This window comes from Arachis stenosperma, chromosome 5 (assembly GCF_014773155.1).
Source record: "Arachis stenosperma cultivar V10309 chromosome 5, arast.V10309.gnm1.PFL2, whole genome shotgun sequence".
Taxonomy (NCBI): Eukaryota; Viridiplantae; Streptophyta; class Magnoliopsida; order Fabales; family Fabaceae; genus Arachis; species Arachis stenosperma.
In genome coordinates, this window is record NC_080381.1 from 21,067,939 (window position 1) to 21,091,298 (window position 23,360).

General features: G+C 38.1%; 1 protein-coding gene across 1 annotated transcript; it reads left to right on the plus strand.

Annotated features, from left to right (window-relative positions):
• Nucleotides 1–16,714: 16,714 nt before the first annotated feature.
• LOC130981077 (protein NETWORKED 1A-like) lies at nucleotides 16,715–23,292 on the plus strand. The gene is made up of 3 exons (XM_057904711.1): nucleotides 16,715–16,882; nucleotides 17,768–21,762; nucleotides 21,898–23,292. Exons 1-3 carry the CDS (start codon nucleotides 16,780–16,782, stop codon nucleotides 23,074–23,076), a joined length of 5,277 nt encoding a protein of 1,758 aa, XP_057760694.1. The 5' UTR covers nucleotides 16,715–16,779; the 3' UTR covers nucleotides 23,077–23,292.
• Nucleotides 23,293–23,360: the final 68 nt, after the last annotated feature.

The window sequence follows — 23,360 nt, forward strand, 5'->3', positions numbered from 1 at the left end:
AAAAAATTTAGCTATACAGCGATCACGCACATGCTTAAAGGTGTGTGGAGAACCAAAGGAGGATATGAGGTACTAGATGTCGGTTTTGGCTATTTCTTAGTCAAATTCGATCTCTTGGAGGATAGAAAAAAGTTCTTCTTGGAGGACCGTGGATGATTACTGGTAGTTATGTTGCGGTTAAACTTTGAGTTCTTCATTCATTCAGACCTTGTGAAAACACTTTTGGGTCTACCATGATTTGGATAAGAATCACATGTTTAAACATTAACTATTATCAAGAGAGAGTCATGAAAATGATTGCGTCAACTGTTGGCAAAACGATCCACATCGACTTAGCCACCAAGTCTGCGGAGAGGGAAAAGCATGCAAGAGCATGTGTGCAAATTAACTTGGAACTTCTACTTATAAAAAAATTTCAAGTTGATGGTCATATGTATGACATAGAATATGAGCACTTGAATTTAATTTGTGAAAAATGTAGCTGCTTTGGGTACGTAACAAGAGATTGTGCGAAAGAGAACAACAATGGCATTGGGAAGGAAAGCACGGTGAAGGAGAAAAATTTGTCGTCACTATTTTCGGTGGATAACAATGAGAAAACGGCAGAAGGTAGTCAAATCCCAGTAAAAAATCAAAATTCAACTTTTCAAGCATCAATTCCAATTATGGAGAAGCATGGAGCAGCAGATCTTGTGCATGATAATTTGCAAGAATCACGCATGGATAGGGATACTCATGCAAAATAGGGTGAATAGGTTACAGTTAGTAGAAAAGGCAAGGAAAAAGTGGGTAAAGGCTCAAAAGTGATGCCAAAAAAAGTCAATGTAGCAATATGCTCCAATTTTGTAAGTAAGAAATTTTCTTTTGGGTCTAATAACGTGCATGCTGGATCCTCATCAAATGCAAAGGTGGGGTTTAAGGAAAAGAATGATCCTCCATCCACGCTTAGCTCTTTGGGAACAACTCAGGTGACTTTCAAGGATCAGAGTACTTCCTTTTTTAAAAGTAGGGCACAAAAGACAGCGTCCTATTTCATTTCAAAACTCACCTACTGAAGCATTGTCAATGGATTCTCGAGTACAAAAAGAGCTTGATAAAGCTAGTGCAACAACAAACTTGGAGAACCAACCTCAACAGAAGAATGATAGTTCTGCGGCGCAAGTCCAAGAGAAGACACTTGGAGACAAGGGTCCATCAACGTGAGGTAGGATAATTAAACATTCCAATTATTTAATTTATTTTTATAGATTGTGACCATTTAAATATTATTAGTTGGAATGTAAGGGGGCGTCAAATAAGATGTCTCGGGTGCACTGTAAGGAGTTAGTACGAAAATTTCAACCAACTTTTTTTTTTATTTTGGTAGAAACTCATATTGGGTTTAAAACAATGAAAGAATTTTGGGAGAGATTAGGCTATTATTCTGTAGGGATTGTAGATGATGTTGGATACAAAGGAGGAATTTGGTTCTCTAATTTAAAATTTTCTTGTAAAATTCTTTGGGCTATGAATCAATTTGTAACTTTGGAAATTGATGGTGATGGGAGAAGATGGATCTGCAGTATGGTTTATGGTAGTCCTCAAGCCACTAATAGAGTAGAATTATGGAGTCATCTGCTTGATATTGGTTTGTGTATTCAAGACCCGTGGGAGGTGATTGGGAATTTTAATGATATTTTGAGTGTTCATGAGGTGAAAAAAGGTAATTTCTATTCGAATTACAATAGTATCTTTGCAAGTAATTTAGATTCTTGTGGTTTTTTGGATCTGACAACCTCTGGAAGACAGTTTACTTGGTTCCGTAAAATTCAAAGAAACAAAGAAATTGCAAAGAGATTGGATAGAGCTTGCTGTACTACAGAATGACGCCTTTTTTTCTAAAAGCTTTTGTTGAATTTCTCAGCCGCTCTCACTCTGATCATTGTCCCCTGCTTATCCGATGTCAAGGAGTTCCTATTAAGAAAGAAATCTGGCCTTTTAGATTCCAAGTGGCATGGGCAACGCATCTTGATTACAAGGCCATTGTTCAGAAATCTTGGGATAGTACAGACTTTGGCATCCACAGGAAGTTGCTGGGGATTCAAGAAGCTTCATTGGAATTCAACTCTATTGTCTTCAGCAATATTTTTATTAAAAAGAGGGAATTGGAGGCTTATTTGAATTGTATTCAACAAAAAATAGAAGTTGACGATGATCCGAGTTTGAAGCACAAAGAGGAAGAATTGAGAGCTGAGTATAATCTAGTTTTGGCTCAGGAAGAATTGCTTTGGTACCAAAAGTCAATAGATCAATGGGTTCGGTATGGTGATATAAATACTAGCTTTTTTCATATGCAAACCATCCTTAGAAGAAAATCTAACAAAGTTCATGGGTTGCTGGTCAGTGATGGGTCCTGGTCTGATAATCCGAAAGTTTTGCAAAGAAAGGTTGTTCATTTCTACAAAAATATTTTTTGCTCTACTGAGCCTGTTGAGGTTAATTGCATGGGAGAAATTCCTATGCCATATCTTAGCCAAGATGCTTGTGATAATTTATTTAAACCAGTAACAATGTTAAAGAAGTTTTGGATAATATGAGCTCATTCAAAGCTCGTGGGCCGGATGGTTTTCAAGTTTTTTTCTTCGAGGAATATTGGGATGTGGTGAGTCATGAGGTGTGGCGTACTGTTCAGAAAGCATTCTTAGGGGAGATGTTAAGTCATTCTTTGTTGGAAACTTTGATTGTTCTTCTTCCTAAGTGCGACCCTCCAACTAGATTGAAGGATTTTTGGCTAATAAGCTTTTGTAATGTAATTTATAAGCTAGTGACTAAAGTGCTGGTTAATAGATTACGACCATTTTTAGATGATATTGTTAGCCTAACTCAGGGAGGGTTTATTCATGGTAGAGGAGCGCCTGATAATATTATTGTCGCCTAAGAAGTTCTTCACTTTCTTAAGCGAACAAAGTCTAGAAAAGGAGCTATGACTTTTAAGATTGATTTAGAAAAGGCTTATGATAGAGTTGATTGGAATTTTCTTGAGCACACTCTTGAATCTTTTGGCTTTCCTTCTCTAATTTTTCAGCTTGTAATGAATTGTGCTCAGGCATCAAATCTTTCCATCCTTTAGAATGAGAATAGATTGGACAGCTTCCAATCTCGCAGAGGGCTCAGGCAAGGAGATCCAATTTCTCCTTATTTATTTGTTTTGTGCATAGAGAGATTGGCGTGCTTCATTTTCAAACAAGTTGACGAGAATATTTGGGATGATATGACTATTTCTAGAGGGAGACCTAGAGTTTCTCACTTGATGTTTGCAGATGACCTCCTTTTTTTGTAAAGCGAAGAAAAGTCAAGTTCAGAATGTTGTGCACACCTTGGAGTTGTTCTGCAAAGCTTCAGGTATGAAGGTTAACATTAAAAAATCTAAAGCTATTTGTTCTAGAAATATCTCTAATAAAAGGAAGGAAATATTGTCTGGTGTTTCTCATATTTCTTTTACTAGTGACCTAGGTAAATACTTGGGGGTGAACCTTAATCATTCTCGAGCTACTAGGTCTATTTTTTCAGACTCTTTAGAGAAGATCAAGAATAGGCTGGCTAGTTGAAAAGGCCGGCTCCTTAACAGAGCAGGCAGGCTTTGCTTAATTAAATCTGTTGCTTCTTCTCTTCCTATTTGTCAGATGCAAGTGACTCTTTTTCCTACTTCGATTTTTTAAAAGATTGATTCTGTGCTTAGACAATTCTTGTGGAAGGGAAAGGTGGGGGAGCGTTGCTTAAATTTGGTCAAGTGGAACAAAGTTGTCACTCCAAGAAAATATGAAGGCTTGGGAATTAGAGATACCCAATGTGTAAATTTTGCTTTATTAGGAAAGCTTGTTTGGCAATTACTATATAATAAAGATAAGTTTTGGGTAAGAATTATGTTAGCAAAATATTTACCTGGGAGTTATTGCTTTTCACCCAATTTTTCTAATAATGTTTCAAGCACTTGGTGAGCGATTTATAAGACAATAGAAAAGCTTTGTGATGGTTTTGATTGGTGTACAGGCAGGATGTCTCAATCCTTTTGGTATCATACTTGGCGACCATGTGGAATGCTAGCTCCTTTGGTTTCTTTTGTGCACATTTCTGATTCTCACTTGAAGCTAGAAGATGTCTGGCACCATGGACATTGGCGGTGAGATATTCTTTGCACAATGATTTCGGAAGAAGTTAAACTTGATTTGATGCTCTTTGATCCTATCAAGCAGGCAAGAGATAAAACAGGTTGATTTTAGACAAACTCAAATACTCTCACCTACTCGACTAAAAGTGGGTATGAATGGCTATTAAAGAAGAAATTTGGCTGGAATGATAATGAAAATTGGCTTTGGCTTTGGCGCTTGAGAATACCGGAGGAGATAAAGTGTTTGCTCTGGCTTTGCCTCAACAACGGAGTTCCTACAACTAGTTACTGGTTTCAAAGAGGTCTTGCTACTTTTGATTTTTGTCAGAGATGTTATCTTGCTCTAGAGGATATTAACCATTGCTTTAGGACTTGCCAAAAAGCTCGTCAGATTTGGATTAGCTTAAACTTAGGAATGACCGCTGAGGACTCTAGTTTGGATTTTATGTCTTGGATTCGTTCTATTCTCAACAAAAATGAGTTTCTCTTTGTAGCGGCCTTTTGGTGGATTTGGAGGGATTGGAACAATGACATCTTCCATCAAGATGATCCATGGAGTAAGGAGAAAATTGTTCACTTAGTTAAACATGCTGCTCGAGATTTCTCTAATGTTGTTACCACCCAAAAACATATTATTCCTTCCTCTTTGCAATGTAACTAGGAACCACCTCCAATGAATGTCTATAAAGTGAACTGCGATACAAGCGTTTTTGAAAATGAGCAATTAGCTGGCTTTGGATGTATTATTAGAGACAGCATGGGAATTTGAATAAAAGGTTGTTTTGCCAGTATACCTCTTTCTAGTGTTCTCTGTTGTGAGTTTCATGCTATTTGGAGAGGGCTTCTTATGACTTGGGATTGCGAGTGCAAAGAGGTCATATGTGAAACTGGTAATCTTGATGCGTTTCTTCTTGTTTCGCGAGGCACAACCATCATGATTAGGAATGATTCTGATCTGCTTGACAAAATCAAAGAGATGCTCCAGCACAATTGGACAGCTACTTTAGTGCTTCTCCAGTGCACAAATTTAATGGCTAAGACTGTTGCCTTAAACAAGTAGGTGTATCTAAAAGTGGCTATTGCCCTCTAATAATTTACGGAAAAGCTCTGCATACAAGCCATTAGGGCTTGTATGCTTTACAAGTTTATTAAACGATAAATTTAAAATACGCGCTCCTCCACCTTCGTTGATTACACGCGCTATATAATATGCCGCGTATATCTAACTTCCAAATTTAAAATATTTGTTTCCTTCTTCGTTTTCGTTATTTTGAGATTTGGTTGTTCTTCTTCTCGCGCGTCTTCCCTCATTCTTCTCCATCGATCTTTTCCTCTTCTTTTCTCACTGGTATGTTCTTCGTTTACGTTCTCTTTTCTCTATGCAACTCGAGCTTCGTTTTCTCTTGATTTGTTATTTCTGAAATCAAAGTTCGAACTCATTTTGAAGATAATGGATCCTTCAAGCTCAGATTCTGTGCTGAATCCAGGCGATGTGGATTATGAATTTGAATCTAACGAAGTTCCTGAGGTTTGATTTACAGTAATTTGTATAGCATTGTGTAGTTTAAAAATTGCTGAACATTGTTTAATTACCTGGAATTTATAGCAGACGCTCGGGTGTAGATCAATTTCTTCTTTGGGTGTATTTTAGCTATAAGTGTGGGTGTATATACACTATGGTTTTTTTATTTTAATTGAGTTGTTGTTGTTCAGGTGTATTATATCAGACATGATTGGGTGTGTTTTTAGTTTTTGACATGGTGTATTCTGCAGCCTGTGTATTGACAGTTTATAGCTTTAAATGTCATTCTGTAGTTGAGTTGTTTCGGTTCGGGTGTATCATTAGACATGATTGGTGTATTTGTATCATATCTATGGGTGTATTCACAGTTCTGACACGGTTTATTGTGCAGCCTCTCTCTGTTGTTGATGACGAGCTTGTTCCGAAGGTCGGAATGACCTTTACGACCCTTGAAGATGCCGAAAAATTTTACAGGAACTACGCCAAGGCTGCAGGTTCTCTACAAGAGTTCGGTGCACAAATAGGAAGGGAAACGAGATTAAGAATCAACTGATTACATGTAGCAGAGAGGGAAAATGGAAATCTAAATATCTCCAACCGAGAAGACCAATCCGACAGCCGGTTTTAAACTGTCCTGCAAGAATTATATACACCATTGAAGGATGTCGGTGCTTGGATCATTTCAAAGGTTGTGCTGGATCATTCACACCCCTGCTGTCCAAGCAAAGCAGAGATGCTCAAACAGCACAGGGAACTAAGCATGTCCATTCGTCGTACGATAGAGAATAACGACGAGGCCGTATCAGACCAAGCAAAACCTACCAATCATTTGTTGCGGCTGCCGGGGGTCACCGCGAGTTAAATTTCATCGAAAAGGACGTGAGGAATTACATTACCAGGGAAGTGCGGAATGTTTCCGCACAAGAAGATGCAAAGGAATTCGGGAAAATTTGTTAAGGATGAAAGAGAAGAATCCGAATTTCTTTTTTGAGCTCGAACTCGAGGAGGATCAATCGATTAAGCTGGCCTTTTGGGCCGATGCAAGAAGCAGAGCCGCCTGTGAGTATTTCGGAGACGTCATTTCATTCGACACCACCTACAATACAAACAGGTAACAAACTGTCCCTGTTTATGATGCTAAATTAATTTATTTTTACGAATCCGCAGCAGAGGTGTATATTGGCTGTGTCATTGGGTGTATTCTAAGCATTGTTGGGGTGTACCTAATGATTTTGCATTCTGGACCATGGTAATTCGTTTCAGGTATAATTTGGTCTGTGGTTCTTTTGTCGGGGTGAATCACCACGGTCAGTCAACACTTCTCGGATGCTCTTTGATGAGAACGAAGAAATTGATTCATTCAAATGGTTATTTCAATGCTGGCTTCGTTGCATGGGAGGAAACGCTCCGAAAGGTTTTCTCACCGATCAGTGCGCATCAATGAAAGGTCTCTAGAGGCCTGTATGCCAACAACAGTTCACCGGTGGTGTATTGGCACATCATGAAGAAGATTCCAAGCAAATTAAACGGGTACAAGGGACATGCCGATATCGAACAACAAAGAGCCATGTTGTTTGGAACTCTCACAGCAAAGACTCATTCGATAGGATTGGAACGATTTTTGGTGATTTTGGTTTTGCGGACAACAAGTGGCTTTCAGGTAATGTGTTTTTAAAATCTGCAGTAGAGGTGTAAATTGTACGATCTCTCGGGTGTTTTACTGTGTGTGTTTGGGAGATTATGCAGATCTGTACGAAGACCGTCACATATGGGTTCCTATCTATCTGGACCACCACTTCTGGGCAGGGATGAGAAGCACACAAAGGAGCGAGAGCATGCATTCATTTTTAACAAGTACATCACCCGGAACAGCTCGCTCATTCAGTTCGTCAACAGTACGATAATTGCCTCGGAAGCAGGGAGCAAGCAGAGAGAGAATCAGATGCTGCAGATTTTCATACGGTCATACCGTGTGCAACCAAATCCTCCATCGAAGCTCAGTTTCAAGATGCGTACACCCACGCAAAGTTTAGGGAAGTCCAAGCCCAATTCAGAGGAAAGGCGAATTGCATCACCAGATTAAAGAATTCCGCTCTAGGCTATTCAGTATACGAAGTCGGAGAACAAGTTTCCAGCTCAATATTGGACAAGTTCGCGGTTACCTACGACTCAGTTGCAGCCGAGGTAAATGCCAATGCTTATTATTCGAGTCGAGAGGGATACTGTGCCGTCACGCACTAAGCGTGTTAAGCTTCGAACAAGTAAGCCAAGTGTCCCTAGATACATACTGGAACGATGGAGCAAGAAGGTAAAGAGGCGACACACACACATCAAGAGCAGCCACGACGAGCCACTATTGGAGCCAAGAAGCAAGAGGTTTCGACCAACTGGTTTTTCGTTCGCAAAATATTTGCGAATTTGCCTCCAAATCGGAGGAGCTGACTGCAATTCTGCACCGTGCGTACGATAACGTCATGGCCGAGATGGAAGCATTAAAAGCCAAAAGAAGGGGACATCTTCTTATACTACGAAGACGCCAACTTGGAATCCGTTAACGAGCTCAAAGCCGCCAAGGATTCGAACAAGAGGACGTCCAAAAAACAGGCTAGGTTCAAAGCTGGAGAAACAGATTGCAAATGCCACAAAGAAGAAGAAGACGAAAGTTTAAGCGAGGTAAATGTAATGTTCTTTAAATTTGTGGCGATTGAGTTTATTTTTCTAGTTAATAGTTTAGCTAATGCGTGAGGTTATAGATAAACCTGTTTGATGCTGCATCAGTGGCGCATTCAAGTTGCAGCCAATATCAGGGACAAGTTATAAATTATCAGTTCAGGGTACCAGCAGCAGGGATAACTCTTTGGGTGTATAGTTATAAAGAGTATGGGTGTAAAATCCCTGTTACTTTTGGGTGTATTTTGTTAATTGACAATTTACATAGACACATATATAGATACATATAGAACAAAAGCTGTAAAAATTCACAGGTTATGGACGTATATTTCAGTTGATATTTTTTCATATTTTAGTACATGTAATTCATTCATTTTGAATACAGCACAGACAATTGGGTGTATATTTATTCAACCTCGGGTGTATTATTAGACTTGCGTTGGGTGTAACAGTTTATAATATGCGTATGCCTTGATTTTTTGCTTTATGTTTTACCACCTGTAATACAGTTTTTGAATACATCACAGACAGTTTACTAGCACAGATAGTTTAACTATGGGAAAAAATATACATGGAATAGAAGTTGTTGATAAATGGCAAAATTTACATCATTGTTCAATTTACAAACTACCCAGTTTCTATATCAGCAGAATTAATCTGACAAAACGGACTCAATAATACAGAGGATGGCTTCGACAGCCTTATAGCACTACTCTCTCTAATTGCCTGATCTCTCTGTGTATTCATCTCATGAATAGTATCCGGGAAGCATACTCCACTCTATAGTGGTCCACCTCCTCCTACAATTAAAAAGTATGTTATGTTTAAACAGAAATATTAATTCAGTAAAGTAATACAGAGTTATATAGTTCTAAAGACAGTTACTTGTGTCCAATTATCCCATTCATACTTCCCCTTTTTAATGTTTTCCGGCTCTATTAACTCAAGCCACTTCATTACGTAGATAGCGCAGTCATAGCTGAAAATGAAGAAAATAAATTACAAATCTCATTAGGAAAGTTTAAGGTTCAGAGTCACAAATCTATACCTTGTTTTTTGGCCTGAAATTTTAACATATGGTGCTTTAATTTCCTCTCCTTCTCGCCTTTCTCGAGAGGTTTCCCGCCGGCATGCTATCAATCTTGAAAATACATATCCCTTAAATACCAAAACAAGTCAGTAATACACCCGAATGAATGGGCAAGATACACCCAATCGAATATGGAATATACACCAACTCAAATTTCAAAATAGACCTATCTATAAAGTAAAGAAGACAGAGGAACTTACAGTGAATTATTAATGTCCTTTCTCTCAGGGCTTGGAGCTTTTTTGTGTAGCGGGTTAAGTATTTGACATTTCCGCGTTCTTGTTTATTAGCCATAACCACCAATGTCCCGAGTGGCAAACAGGAGCAAAAATCTGAAGGATTACCACATTTCAACAGTCTGTTATTTTATTGGCATATAAGTAAATAAGCGTACTAACAAATTTACGAAACAAAAACTTACATATGGATGCGAACTAAATTTTTTTCTATCTGAAGGGAATGAAACTGGGGTAGGCTTCCACCATGAATTCTTTGTTCGTTTTCGGAGATATAAATTCCCCCTTGGGTGATCCGAAAGTGCCTGCTCTGCAGAATTGCAATACAAGAAATGAAAACATGAAAATACACAACTTACACCAATGTTAGCTAAAAAATACACCCAATCAATGCATAAAATACACCAAAAGTTCGTAGAAGTAACACTTACCACAATATCGGGGGGGGAGACAGTATTTGTGCCTGAAACTCTTTTCCTTTTTCTGGTTTAGGATGAGGCAGACGGCAGATACAATCTAGAAATCAATTTTAAATTAATAACATTGCAATTGACTTTGGTGTAAAATCATTAATGTTAGTTTAAAATTACCTGACATTCTATATCACTTTTTGCCTGGAGGGATGCAAGGTGCGTTTCATCAAAATGTATTCTCCTTGGCCAATCAGAGTGCATATCTCCTCAAACTCGTCAGTATTGCCCTTTGCATCTTCCTTCAGTCTCGTCCCCCAGATGTAGCACTTTTCTTTCATATCATCCGAATTTGATTTATTCCCCCCGGGGTTTCAAACTTTGCAGAACTTTCTCCCCAGTCTCCCTCTGAATTTGTGGACTTTCGTCTTTTCCCTTGCTAACTTTTGGACCAAACTGTCCAATTGTCTAGCATAGTTGCAGTTGGAGATTTTCCCTTTCTGTCTCCTGCGTCGACGCCCCCTCCTGGCTTGAATCTGTCAATCCGAGGCTGAATGACGGCATCCCGGATCTGTTTTAGGAACATAGCTTGCTGTCCGTGCCATCAACAGGGCAGCAGCGTCCTCGGCGTCTGGATGACTGCATCATTATGTATAAGAATAAGAGTAAGAATAGAATATACGGATGACAAGCCGAGATTGATTCTAGTCTAATTAACTTACATTTTGTTGGAGCTGGGGAAGCTTGGTGTTGTTTCTTGAAGTTGTTTGGGGGTTTCAGGAGTGCTGCACAGTTACACAAAATCGATCAGGAAGAGTATACACCCAAAACTTAGCAAATATACACCCAAAACCCTAAACAAAATATACACCCAATACTATTTTCTTACGTTTCTCTAGCCCCTTCACCTGTAGCATAGGGGTTGGTTCGGAATCTGCGTCAGTTGTGTTTGCTGGGATGGCGGCACAAAAAAACGGCGTTTGTTCCCTAACAACCATATTTCGAATCATCGGATTCAACCTAAAATACACCCAAAGAAGGTCAAAAAATACACCCGAACAATTCAAAAAGAAGACGGGCTTTGTTTTTTGAGAACTTACATAATTGCAGTTTTTGCTTTTTTTTGCTGCCTTTTTTTTCTTGAATAAAATAATAAGGGCTTTTTTTCTAAAAAAAATATATACAGAATTAGAAGTAGAAGTTATTAGAAGAACAAAAGTAACGGTTATTTGAAAGAGAAATTACATGCTCTGAGACGGCTGGTTTACAGTACTCTGTTTGTGCGTCCTTGAGAGGAAGGATCATCACTTCCCAAGTTCACAGCCGGTAGTCTAAACAGATTTCATGTTATTCAAACGAAATATACATCCAACTTAGTAAACAAGATACAACCAACTTGATCCACAAAATACACGCATATTGTTTCACAGAATACATCCAAATCATGATAACAAGATTTTATTAAATAATAAAGCTTCTTACGTTTCAGAGGACATAGCGACCTTCTGTCGATCGCAGGTCAGCCTGGTTGTCCCTGCAAAACAAGATACAATTATTAGCAAACAAAAGACACCAAAATCTCAAATACACAGCACAGCAAGACATACCCCTCTGCAGCAGATTTATGACGTTTTCCCCTAGCCATTCATCAAGTTCGTCACTCGATATTTCATATCTCTCCTACATTCATAAAATAAGACGTTAACAAAAATAATTACGATGATAGACCGTATAGCTTACGGGTACTGTACCCGTCAAAGTATTGGTCTTCTTCAGGAGGTGAATCCTCCACAACAACTTTTTTCTTTTTTGTGGTGTTCTGGGTGGAAAAAAAAACAGTACCAATCAGAAATAAAAAATTAATTTATCACAGAATTTTATCCAAAGAAGTGCTTACTCTTTTGGTGTTGTTTTTGTTTTTTTCTTTTTCTTCTCTCTTCCAGGTGATGATTCTTCGCTCCTATAAGTCAATAAAGACACATCAGTTAATACACAAAATCTTTATAAAGAAGCCAAAAGAAAGTAGTAATAATTTCAGGACATTACTCATCACTTGGTTCAGATTCAGACTCTGAATCAGAATATGACTCCTCTTGCCTCTGCTTTCTTTTTCTTGAGTCCATTCTGCAGGCAAACAATGTCATTTAGAACATACTAAAAATACACCCAATGGATTCACGAGATACACCAAACTAAATATACAATATACACCCAAAACAGCAAACGAAAACACCCTGTTTAATAAGCTACATACACCCAACGTGGACAAACAAAATACACCCAAACCGAAAAAGAAATTACACCCAAGTATGGTACTTACTTTTCCCTTTTTGCCGGGGTGTTAATTCCCGAATCCTCCGAGTCTTCTTGAGCCTCAGACTCAGAGGTAGAAGTGTCACTGTCAGTAGTTTCTGTCTCCGAAGACGATGTGAACTCGCCTTCGTCCCAGTTGGCAATCCATGGCTTTGGTAGTCTTTCAACCCTGTTTTTGCCTTTGTTTTTTGAAAGGTGAAAGTAGATTATCATCAGGGCGAAGAGGCAGCCATTGATTGCCTTCTTCTTCTTCTCTTGATAGTCTGTTATGCCCCTGATCATGAAGGTCAAAACATGCCCCCCCAGTTTCTCTCCTCTATGCCGTCCATCTTAAAAATCGGGACCAGGTGCACGGGTGATATTTTGTTTATCGTCGTTGGCAAAAGGAACGCCATCTGTATGTAGAGGATGAATATCCTCTTGAACATCAGGCGTTCCTCTTCATTGCCAACGCCGATTTCCATCATTTCATCGGTAAGACTTTTGAGGGTCTTACCCTGGAATCTTCTATAAATTATTTTGTCATCATCAGAAAGTTTTATAGTCAACTTTCTCAGGAAATAGATCTCCTACAAAAGAAAGACAACAAAGCATCCAAGTCGGTTCAAATACACCCAAGCATCAGGTTAATATACCCAAGCAACAACTAATATACATCTATAATTTTGAGCTAATTACCTGTTGCATTGATGCCAAGCGCATCACCTATTTTTTTTGGGGTTATATGGAAAGAACCATATCCTGTCTTCAGTTTGTTCTCCCCAAGTTTGAAGTTTTTTGCCAGCTCCCTTAAGAGTTGGTGATCCACCCTCAGTGGTGGGATGTGCATCAACCCACCGAATCCAAGATCCCTCACAATTGCCTTCTTCTCCTCAGTCATGTTCTGAACTTATCATTCAGGAGATGTGTGGCACATTTCAGGTCTTTGGTTTGGTTTCTTGCTGCCATTTTCTCTGAAACTAAAAATACACCCAAAGATATCAGTAATATACACCCATATATATGACTCAGATACACCATTGATAACAATTAAGATACACCCATTGATAACAGTAAGATACACCCATATATATGAGTCAGATACAACCAAAGATATTCGCAAGATACATCCATTGACAACAGTGAGATACACCCATAGATATTATTCAGATACACCCAAAGATGTCAAATAAGATACACCCATTGATTACAGTGAGATACACCCATAGATATTATTCAGATATATCCTTATAGATATCAGACAGATATCACTCAACCATGCTTCAATATAAAGCCACATTACAAGGTTAAGCAGTTTACACCCCCGAATCTACGGAATAAACCCCTAAAAATCAACAAAAATAGCAGGAGAACTTAGAATAACAATGTAGAACGACGTAGAACTTAGAAGAACGACGTATAACTTAGAAGAACGACGTATAACAAAGAAGCAAGAGTAATAGTAAACCCTAGAAGAACGACGTAGAAGAAAAGTAAAATATACAGTATTTTAATGGACTTACATTGAGTATTCTTGGTTTGTTTTTTCTTCAGATTCTTCACAGAGAGGTTGATGGTGTTTTGATGCAGTTTTCGAACTACGATTTCTATATTTTGAAACTTGATTTTCACTCGAAAATGAGAGGGTTTCGTTGTTTTGAAAGTGCCTTGAGAAATGGAAGAAGTGGAAGAAGTGGAAGAGTCTCCCATACGTAACCGTTCGAATGCTGAGCGCGTGATTTGGACGCGGCATCTTATCTCTCTTTCATGCGCGTGATTCGTGTTTGGGCTGGGCCAACTTGGTTGCTTGTAGGCTTGTATGTGTAGCAGGCCCGAATAATTTAAACATTATTATTAGAAAAAAATGCTACTCTTTCTCTTATGTCTTTTTTTCTTGTATTATGTTCGGTCACCAAAAAATCGATTTGATTAATTAACCAGTATTTTTAACTTTTTATTGATTTCTCGATTCTTAATTAATTTACTATCGAACAATTTTTGCCTTAAACCAAATTAGTCTAGTAGTCAATTATCGATTAACCGAATAGGATTCAATTCTCAGAATTAGGATATTTGATATGTTGTCAGAAGCTGAAAATCATATATTAATAACTGATAAATAAATTAAATCTATATATATTTTGTTTTGTTTTATTTTATGGTTTCATTTCATCTGTCTACCAATTCTAATCAAAATCCGGTAATGGAAACTGGAAAGTTTAGCATCCCAACCGGCCAAGTAACTATTTGTTTTTGTGATTTGCTACTGATAATGAATGATTAAAAGGTGGGACACACACTACTTGCTAACCAAAACACGTTTGACTATGATGCATGCGTGCCCAATTCTTATTGCAACTGTAGCCCACAAGTCCAGAATCTAGCGGTAATCATGCGCAACAAGAAATGTACCTCCTCCTATCCTACAACAATGTACAAGTCATGAGTATTTTCTGCGATGCTTATTTTAAGACTTATATTAGCATATATCATTTTGTTTAATTCATTGTACTTTACAAAAGACAAATCATCTACCTCTTCTTTTGGCTTTAGCATCTCACCTGTCCCAATTATTTGTAATTATAAACGTGCCATTCTACTTGCATGCCAACCATTATATTGCCAAAGAAATAAAATAAATAATGATGAGAAGTTCAATACAGGGACAAAATTGATATTCGATAATTATAATGGTATTGTCCTCCTTTCTTCTATACCCATAACCCATATTTCCATTCCATCCCCACTATGATGAAATTGTCGGTTTTGTCAAAAAGTCAAAAAAGGAAGACGCAGATGAAACCAACCAATACTTATTTGGATGTTGAACAGAGTGACTTTACTATTTGTAACCGAATATGCATTTTAACATTTAAGTGTAACCATTTATTTTCCTAACAAATATGTAATGAAATTATATATATCCAAATGTAAAATAATATTTTTGCAGATGAACAACGTGTTTAACAAAAGTGAGAAAGGGAATTGCTAAATGGCAAGTAAGATTGGTAGTTCACTAGTTCTCTTTCAAGCAAACGATGGATGAAATTGAAACCACAAAAACCAGAAGAAGACGACCGTTGTTACAATATTGGTGTTAATTATTAAGTGTGACAAAAGTAATAAAGGTAATTAAGACATAATCATAGCTATGGATCCCGTTAATGACGGTTTGAATGGAGACAAAGCATTGCATTTGCACGCATTCACTTCCTTCAATGTTACTATAACAGTACACGTAATTATTATTATGGCAATAAACAAGAGAATTAGCATAAAAAAACACAACAACTACTCATCAAATTCTTCTTTTTTTTTTTTTAATATAAATCTGTCGTGGGTCTTTGTCTGTGTTTCCTTTTACAGCTCGTGCGTCACACGGTGTCACAGCCGACACACGCAAGAATATATTGCCAAATAACCTGTTTCAAGAACAGTAGTGGGAGAGGAAGAAAGAGAACATTTTTATTCTCAAATTTTTGTGTGAGCTCACAGAAAATGAAAATGGGGTAGTAAATTGGAAGGTTTTCGGCTGCTCAAGGGAATCCATTTCCAGATTCCATAATTCTGGGCCGTCTTTGATCCTAACAACTTCAAAGCTTGATGCTTTTCATGGTTTTCTTCATACCCATTTGATCACTTCGATGATAATTATTGTGCACCCAGAAGTTGTTGTTGATAACTGTTAAACACCAAGTTCCAAGTTCCTCATTCACTTGGTGAGTACTTGATCTCAGCTTCTTCCCCCTTTTTTTTGTTTGCCTCATGATCACTGCCTTTATTTTTTTTTTCTTTCACCTTTTTGATATGTCATAGCCTTTTTCTCAGTATACTTCTCTATGCTGCTTTTAACATTTCATGATCAATAATCATTCTGCATCACTGCTTCCGTTAAGTTAGTAATTCTTCGCATGCAGAAGCTAAGATTTACTTCTTGTCCATGGATACTATATAATGGAGCCCGGTTGTTGCATTTGAAGTTGTTCATCTGATAAAATGCATCATCATGAAGCATGGAACCTTCTGCTGCATATTTGATATTTCGTACTGTAATCTTGTTCAGTACTTGCCTAACATAACTTTTTTCTTTTTTCCTAGATTGATCTGGTTCATTTCCTTCTGACTGCTGCCCCATTGTATCAAATTGTGGGAACAGCTGAAAAAACCATTTAGCTACGCTGATAAATTGGAGCTGTTTCCAATTGGAAGGTAATACCATATCAATGTTGAAAATTTTAACTTTATTTCTTATTGATTAGGCCAATTTATACTATGATAACATATTTGCATTTATTTAATGGTAGGTACAATAAATAAAGAAACTGGTCTAAAATGTTTTGGAGTAGAGCAATACTCAATACCAGGCTTTTGCGAAAGTAAAACCAACTGTACTGGTGTTCATCAGCATAGCTATGGCAACCTTGACACATTCCGAGTCCAGGCGCTTATATTCTTGGTTGTGGGATAGCCACATTAGCCCAAAGAATTCAAAATGGCTTCAGGAAAACCTCACAGGTGTGGCCAATTCCTCTATATCTTGAAGGTTCAATACTGTTTTAGACTTTTAGTGGATTTTGAATAGATAGATTACAGACTTTGAGTTGTCATTTTTGCATTGAATTTGCTGGCAGACCACGTACTAAACTAATGGAAACACTGCTGCTTTTTTAGATGAAGCTAAACTATCCACAATAAGCCAAATTTCATTGTAACCAATTTCATAAAAACACATTGGTTAGGAGTAACAAGATACTAATAGGAAGGACTAAGAATCAGAACATCATGCTAATGTCCATGGTGTTAGGACTTGTGGGAATATTCTAGACTTAAGCTTCTCCGGAGGAAAGTAGTTCTAACATTGCTATGGCAAACATATATATCACGGTTTTTCAGTCCATCTGTTACTCTGTTAGCTTACAAATGGCTTATGTTTTGGGGACTTTTGACATGAACTAGGGTCCTGGAGTTTTCTGGAGTCTTCTTCACTAAGAATGTTTATGGTGTATGAGTTCCACATCTTTCTTATTTGGTATATTTGAAAAGATTAAATATATGCAAACCCTGTAATGTTGTGGCCTTGTATAAGATTTTTTATAAAATCGTTCCAAAAGATTGCGTATGTCTCACAAACTTAGCATGACAAAATTTCACTCCAAGAATGACTAATCCTTTCCAATTTGATATACTTTTAATGCTGAGATTGACATTTCTTTTTCAGTCTGTCATAATGTCTATTAGAAATACTCAGTTCTCTTAAAAGAAGTGTGAACCATGATTAATTCATTACAATAAGATGATGGAGTGGAGTGGGTATTTAAACTTAGAATTGGTAGGATCCATTAATTGTAATTTGTGAATATGGTCCTTAACATGTTATATTCTGTGTTATTTTTCATGCAGACATGGATGCAAAAGTCAAAGCAATGATCAAGCTACTTGAGGTGGATGCAGATACATTTGCAAGGCGGGCAGAAATGTACTATAAGAAGCGCCCAGAAATCATGAAATTAGTTGAGGAGTTCTACCGAGCATACCGTGCATTAGCAGAGAGATATGATCATGCAACGGTGGAGCTACGCCACGCCCACAAAACCATGGCAGAAGCATTTCCTGATGAAGCAAATTACATGTTAACTGATGATCCTGCAGGCCCTGATGCTGAACTGCAGAAATCAGGGGTGCCTCGTCCAAGTTGTGCATCCTTGGAGCCTGATGATTTGCAGAAAGAAGCACATGGACTTTCTTCAATCCCTGAAGCTCAAATCTTAAGGAATGCCCTGGCCAAAATACTGTCTGATAAGAATGCTGTCTCCCTTCAGTACCAGAAGAGTTTGGAGAAGTTATCTCAAATGGAAAGAGATCTTAGCAAGGCACAAAAGGATGCTGGAGACCTTGACGAGCGAGCAAGTAAAGCTGAAATTGAAATAAAAGTATTGAAGGAAGCGCTAGCAGAGGTAGAAGCTGACAAGGATGCTGGACTAGTTCAGTACAACCAGTGTCTACAAAGTATAGCTAACCTGGAGGCTATGTTATCTCTGGCCAAGTTGCAAACGGAGAAACTTGATGAGAGAGCTGTTAAGGCAGAAAGCAATGCTGAAAATCTCAAGCATGAACTTAGCAGAGTGGAAGCTGAGAAGGATGCTGGTCTTCTTCAATATAAGCAGTGTCTTGAAAAGATATCAGATTTGGAGGCAAAGATTACCCTTGCTGAGGAGAATTCCAGGACGATAAACAGGCAACTTGAAAAGGCAGAACATGAAGTTAATGAACTGAGGAAAAGTCTTGCTGAACTGAAAGAAGAGAAAGAATCTCTAGCCACCCTTTACCAGCAATGCTTGGAGAAAATATCTAAACTGGAGAGGGGAATGTTGCATGCCCAAAAAAATTCTGAACGACTAAATATAGAGATCTTGGAAGGGGCTGAAAAGCTTAAGAGTGCTGAAAAGCATTGTGATCTGTTGGAGAAATCAAACCAATTGCTTCAGTTAGAGGCTGAAGATCTAGTTCAGAAGATAGCTGCAAAAGATCAAGAGCTATTAGACAAGCATGCTGAGATAGAGAAGCTGCAGACTCTGATGCATGAAGAGCATTCTAACTTTCTTCAAATTGAATCCATTCTACAGATTCTGCAGAAGTTATACTCTCAATCACAACAGGAGCAGAGGAATCTTGCTTTGGAGCTTAAATATGGGCTCCAGCTGTTGAAGGACTTAGAGGTTTCCAAGCAAGATTATAAGGAAGAAATGGAAGGCATTGCAGAAGTAAACAGAACTCTGCATGGACTTAACTTCTCTTCCTCGATGTCAATAAAAAAACAACAAACGGAAATCTCTAAATTGAAGGCAATCAATGAGAAACTTGAAAAAGAGTTTGCTATCAATCCTGAGGAAACCAATGGCCTACAGCAGGAAGCTCATCAAATAAAGGAAGATGTTCTGGACCTTAATAGTAGACATCAGGCATTGCTGGAACAACTACAGACTTTAGGTTTGAATCCTGTATGTTTTGCAGAATCAGTGAAGGATTTACAAGGAGAGAACTCAAAGCTCAAGGAGCTCTGCCAAATGGAACGCAATGAAAAGGAAGCTCTTCGTGAAAAGTCAAAGGATATGGATGAACTTTTGATAGAAAATGCCTTTATGGAATTTTCCATGTATACATTGTATAATGAGTTAGATGGATTAAGAGCAACAGCAAAGAAATTTCAAGAGTCCAGCGAAGTTCTACAGGAAGAGAAGTCCATTCTTGTTGCTGAGAAATCAACTTTTCTTTCACAGTTGCAAATTATCCAGGAAAGTATGAAGAAGCAACTGGAGATGAATACCTTGTTGGAGAAGTCTCTTTCAGACGTAAAGATTGAACTTGAAAGTACAAAGGCTAAATCAAGTCACTTGGAAGGATTGTGCAAGTTGCTAACTGATGAAAAGAACAATCTTCTAACTGAAAGAAGGGTTCTAGTATCTCAGTTGGAGAGCGTTGAAGCAGGACTAGGTAACCTGGAAAAGAGGTTCACAGATTTGGAAGAGAAGTATTCTGATGTGGAGAAGGACAAAGAAAATGCTGACAGTCAAATAGAAGAACTCCGTGCTTCAATTTTGGTGCAAAACGAAACACACACTATTCAGAAACAATCAAGTGATGCTCGCCTAGCAAAATTGGAGAATCTTGTTCATGTACTACAAAAAGAGCAGCGATTGGGGAAGATAGAATTTGAAGAAGAACTTGACAAAGCTGTTAATGCTCAGATCGAGATGTTCATCTTGCAAAGTTCTATAGAAGATTTGGAGCAGAACAACTTGGCCTTATTAATTGAATGTGAAAAGCATGTTGAGGCATCTAAATTTTCTGATAAAGTCATCTCAGAGTTGGAGAGTGAAAATCTCATGCAACTGATGGAGGTAGAGTTCTTGTTACATGAAATTAGAAAGTTCAAAATGTGTATTCATCAAGTTTGTGGGGCTCTTCAGATTGATCCAGATTTTGAGCATGATAAAGGTAACAAGCAAGGGGAAATACCAATATTGCATATTTTGGGCAGCATTGAGGGCTTGAAATGTTCTGTTGTGAGAAGCCAAGAGGAGAAGCAGCAGCTGCTTGTTGAGAATTCTGTACTCAAATCTTCACTTTGTCAACATCAGTCTGAGGCAGAAAAATTGGAGTCAGACAAAAAGGCACTGAATCAAGAGCTTGAGAACATGAGAGAACAGAATACTATGCTGCAGACAGACAAGGTTGAACTTCAGGAGATGAACAAGCAACTAAGTTCTGAAGTAGCCAATGTAGAAGAAAAAGAGAATACATTGAAGACAAAATTGGCAGTTCTGCATGTGGAGTTGGTAGATTCACAGAGAGCAAATCAAGTGCTTCGGGGAGAAAATAGTAAGTTGCTTGAAGAGAAAAGGTCATTGCTTAAGAGTGTTTTGGACCTTAAAGATACAATTTCTGCTGCTGAAGATGAGAATAATGTAATTCTTCACGAGATACTAGCTCTAAGCAACCTGAATTTGGTCTATGAGAGGTCTGTCTCTGAGAAAGTCACCGAAAAGAAAGAACTTTATGAATGCCTCAGTAATGTTAGCAGTATGAATTGTGATCTTAAGCAGGAGCTTGACAAGTTGAGGAAAAGGTTCGAGTTGACAGAAGCAGAGAATGTTTATCTGAACAAGTCAATTGAGAGAATGGATAAAGAGTTGCATGAAGCCAAAGACACAAATTTCCATTTAAGTCATCAAATTGAAAACTCAGAAAATATGGTTAAGAAGAAAGAAGCAGAACTGTTAGCAATGGAGAAAAGGCTAGAGGCATCAGAGACATTGAACACCGAGTTCTGCAGAGCTATTGAGGAGCTGAAGATGGAACAAGAAGAATCAAGAATGATCAAAGAAGATATGGACAGAAAGATTGTTGAACTTTCAAAAAATTGCATGAATCACAAAAAAGAAATTGAACGCCTTAATGAAACAAATAAAAGCTTCCAGTCTGAGATGAGATTACTACATCATGAAGTTGAACAGCACAGGGTGAAGGAAGACATACTGAATTCAAAGTTGCTGGATAAAACAAATGAAGTTGAACAATGGGAGGCTGAGGCTACGGCATGCTTTTCTGATCTTCAGATTTCATCCATTTGTGAAGCACTGTTGAAAAGTAAGCTCAATGAGATGGCTGGAGTTTGCAAGAGACTTGGTGATGAAAGTGCCGCAAAAAGCTCGGTCATCGAACAGATGTTTGAAAGAATTGGTTTGCTAGAGAATAAAGTTGGAGGACTCCAGAGACAGTTATCTGCATATATTCCAGCTATAAGCTCTTTAAAAGATGATTTTGCATCTCTGGAACACATTTCCCTTCTCTGGACCAATAAAGCTTATGCTGTAGGCAATAGAGAAGAACAGAAGGTAGTATTCTGTTTTGACCTTTTTACTAGCTATTGTGTACTTCTATAAATTACATTCTTTTTGTCATGTCAAAAGAGTTTGTATATGAAATTATGCTTTCCACTAATCCAGTCCTATCATTAACGTTTTGTCCAGGATGTAGATATAGTAGTTGAGACTTGTCTCCAAGAAGATACCAATGAAATTTTAAGAGATAAAAAAAGTGAATTGATACCAGTTGGGGTTTCAGATTTGCTTAGCATGCAGAGGAGGATTAGAGCGGTTGAAAAGGCAATGATGGAAGAAATTGTAAGACGTGTCAAGAAGGAAAATTTAACTGAAAATGTTGAAGCAAGAGCTCCAATACAAGCGGCTGAATATGCAAATATGGAAGTTGCTTCATACCAAGGAAATGGCTACAGAAGAGTGGTGATGGATCATACACATAAGCGTAAGGGCAATCGTGACCTTAGCACATGGAGAACAATGTTTGAAAATGGATCACTGATGAAAGACATTCCACTTGATCACAACTCAGATGATCTAGACTCCAAGTACTGCAAGATGGAGCTTTGTGGAACCAATGATCAGATGCTTGAGTTACTCGAAACTGCTCAACTGGACTGCTATGGTGATTCAATGGTTAGTGAAGCGAATCGACGGAGTTCTGCTCCAACAGATGAAATTGTGACATGCCATCAGTCAGAAAATTCTGAAAGGTGTGAAAACTCATCAGAATTGGAGGTTGAAAAGGAATTGAATATTGACAATCTCATGCAACTGAAAACTAGAAGAGAGACAACTCAGGATGGTGAGAGAAAGATCTTGGAGAGGCTGGCCTCAGATGCTCAGAAGTTGGCCATTCTCCGAATGAGTGTGCAAGATTTGAAGAAGAAACCAGTGACAAAGAAGAGGAGCAAGAAGCTAAATGAAGTTGAATATGAAACAGTTAAAAGCCACATAGAAGAAGTTGAGGAAGCTGTCATGCAACAAGTAAACATGAATGACCAACTGACAAAGGCTATTGAAGAGGGCAACTCAATGGTAGAAAGAGATACATCGGCGGAGCTGGAAAATGCCGGACAAGTCCAAAGAAAGCTAGTAACGGAGCAGGCTTGCAGAAGTTCTGAACAAATAGGAAGGTTGCAGTTTGAGGTTCAGAACATACAATATCTTCTGCTGAAAATGGCTGATGAGAACAACCAAAAAGCGAGAACAAGAATCGGTCGGCCAACAGTAGTCTTGCTGAGGGACTTCATTCACACTGGGAAGAAAAACAGCAGAAGGCGCAGAAAAGTGTGTCTTTGTGGTAGGCCTTCAAGTAATGAGGACTAATAAAACTAGCATATTCATTCTTAACTTAGCTACTCAAATGAGAGCTTCATCATAAGAAATGAGAGTGTCATTTGATCATAACAACTTCTTTCATGTCTCTATGTTTTTAGCTTTCAAAAGAATAGTACTGAGCGTCATGTATATAGTTAAAGAATTGCCCTGTAATGTAACACACTGTGGTTTCATTCTTTTCTAAAGGTGTGCTGAGATTTTTCATTTTTTCTTTATCCCCAAGCAGTGACTTATCCTATGCTATATTTTATGATATGAATCTCAAGCAACCG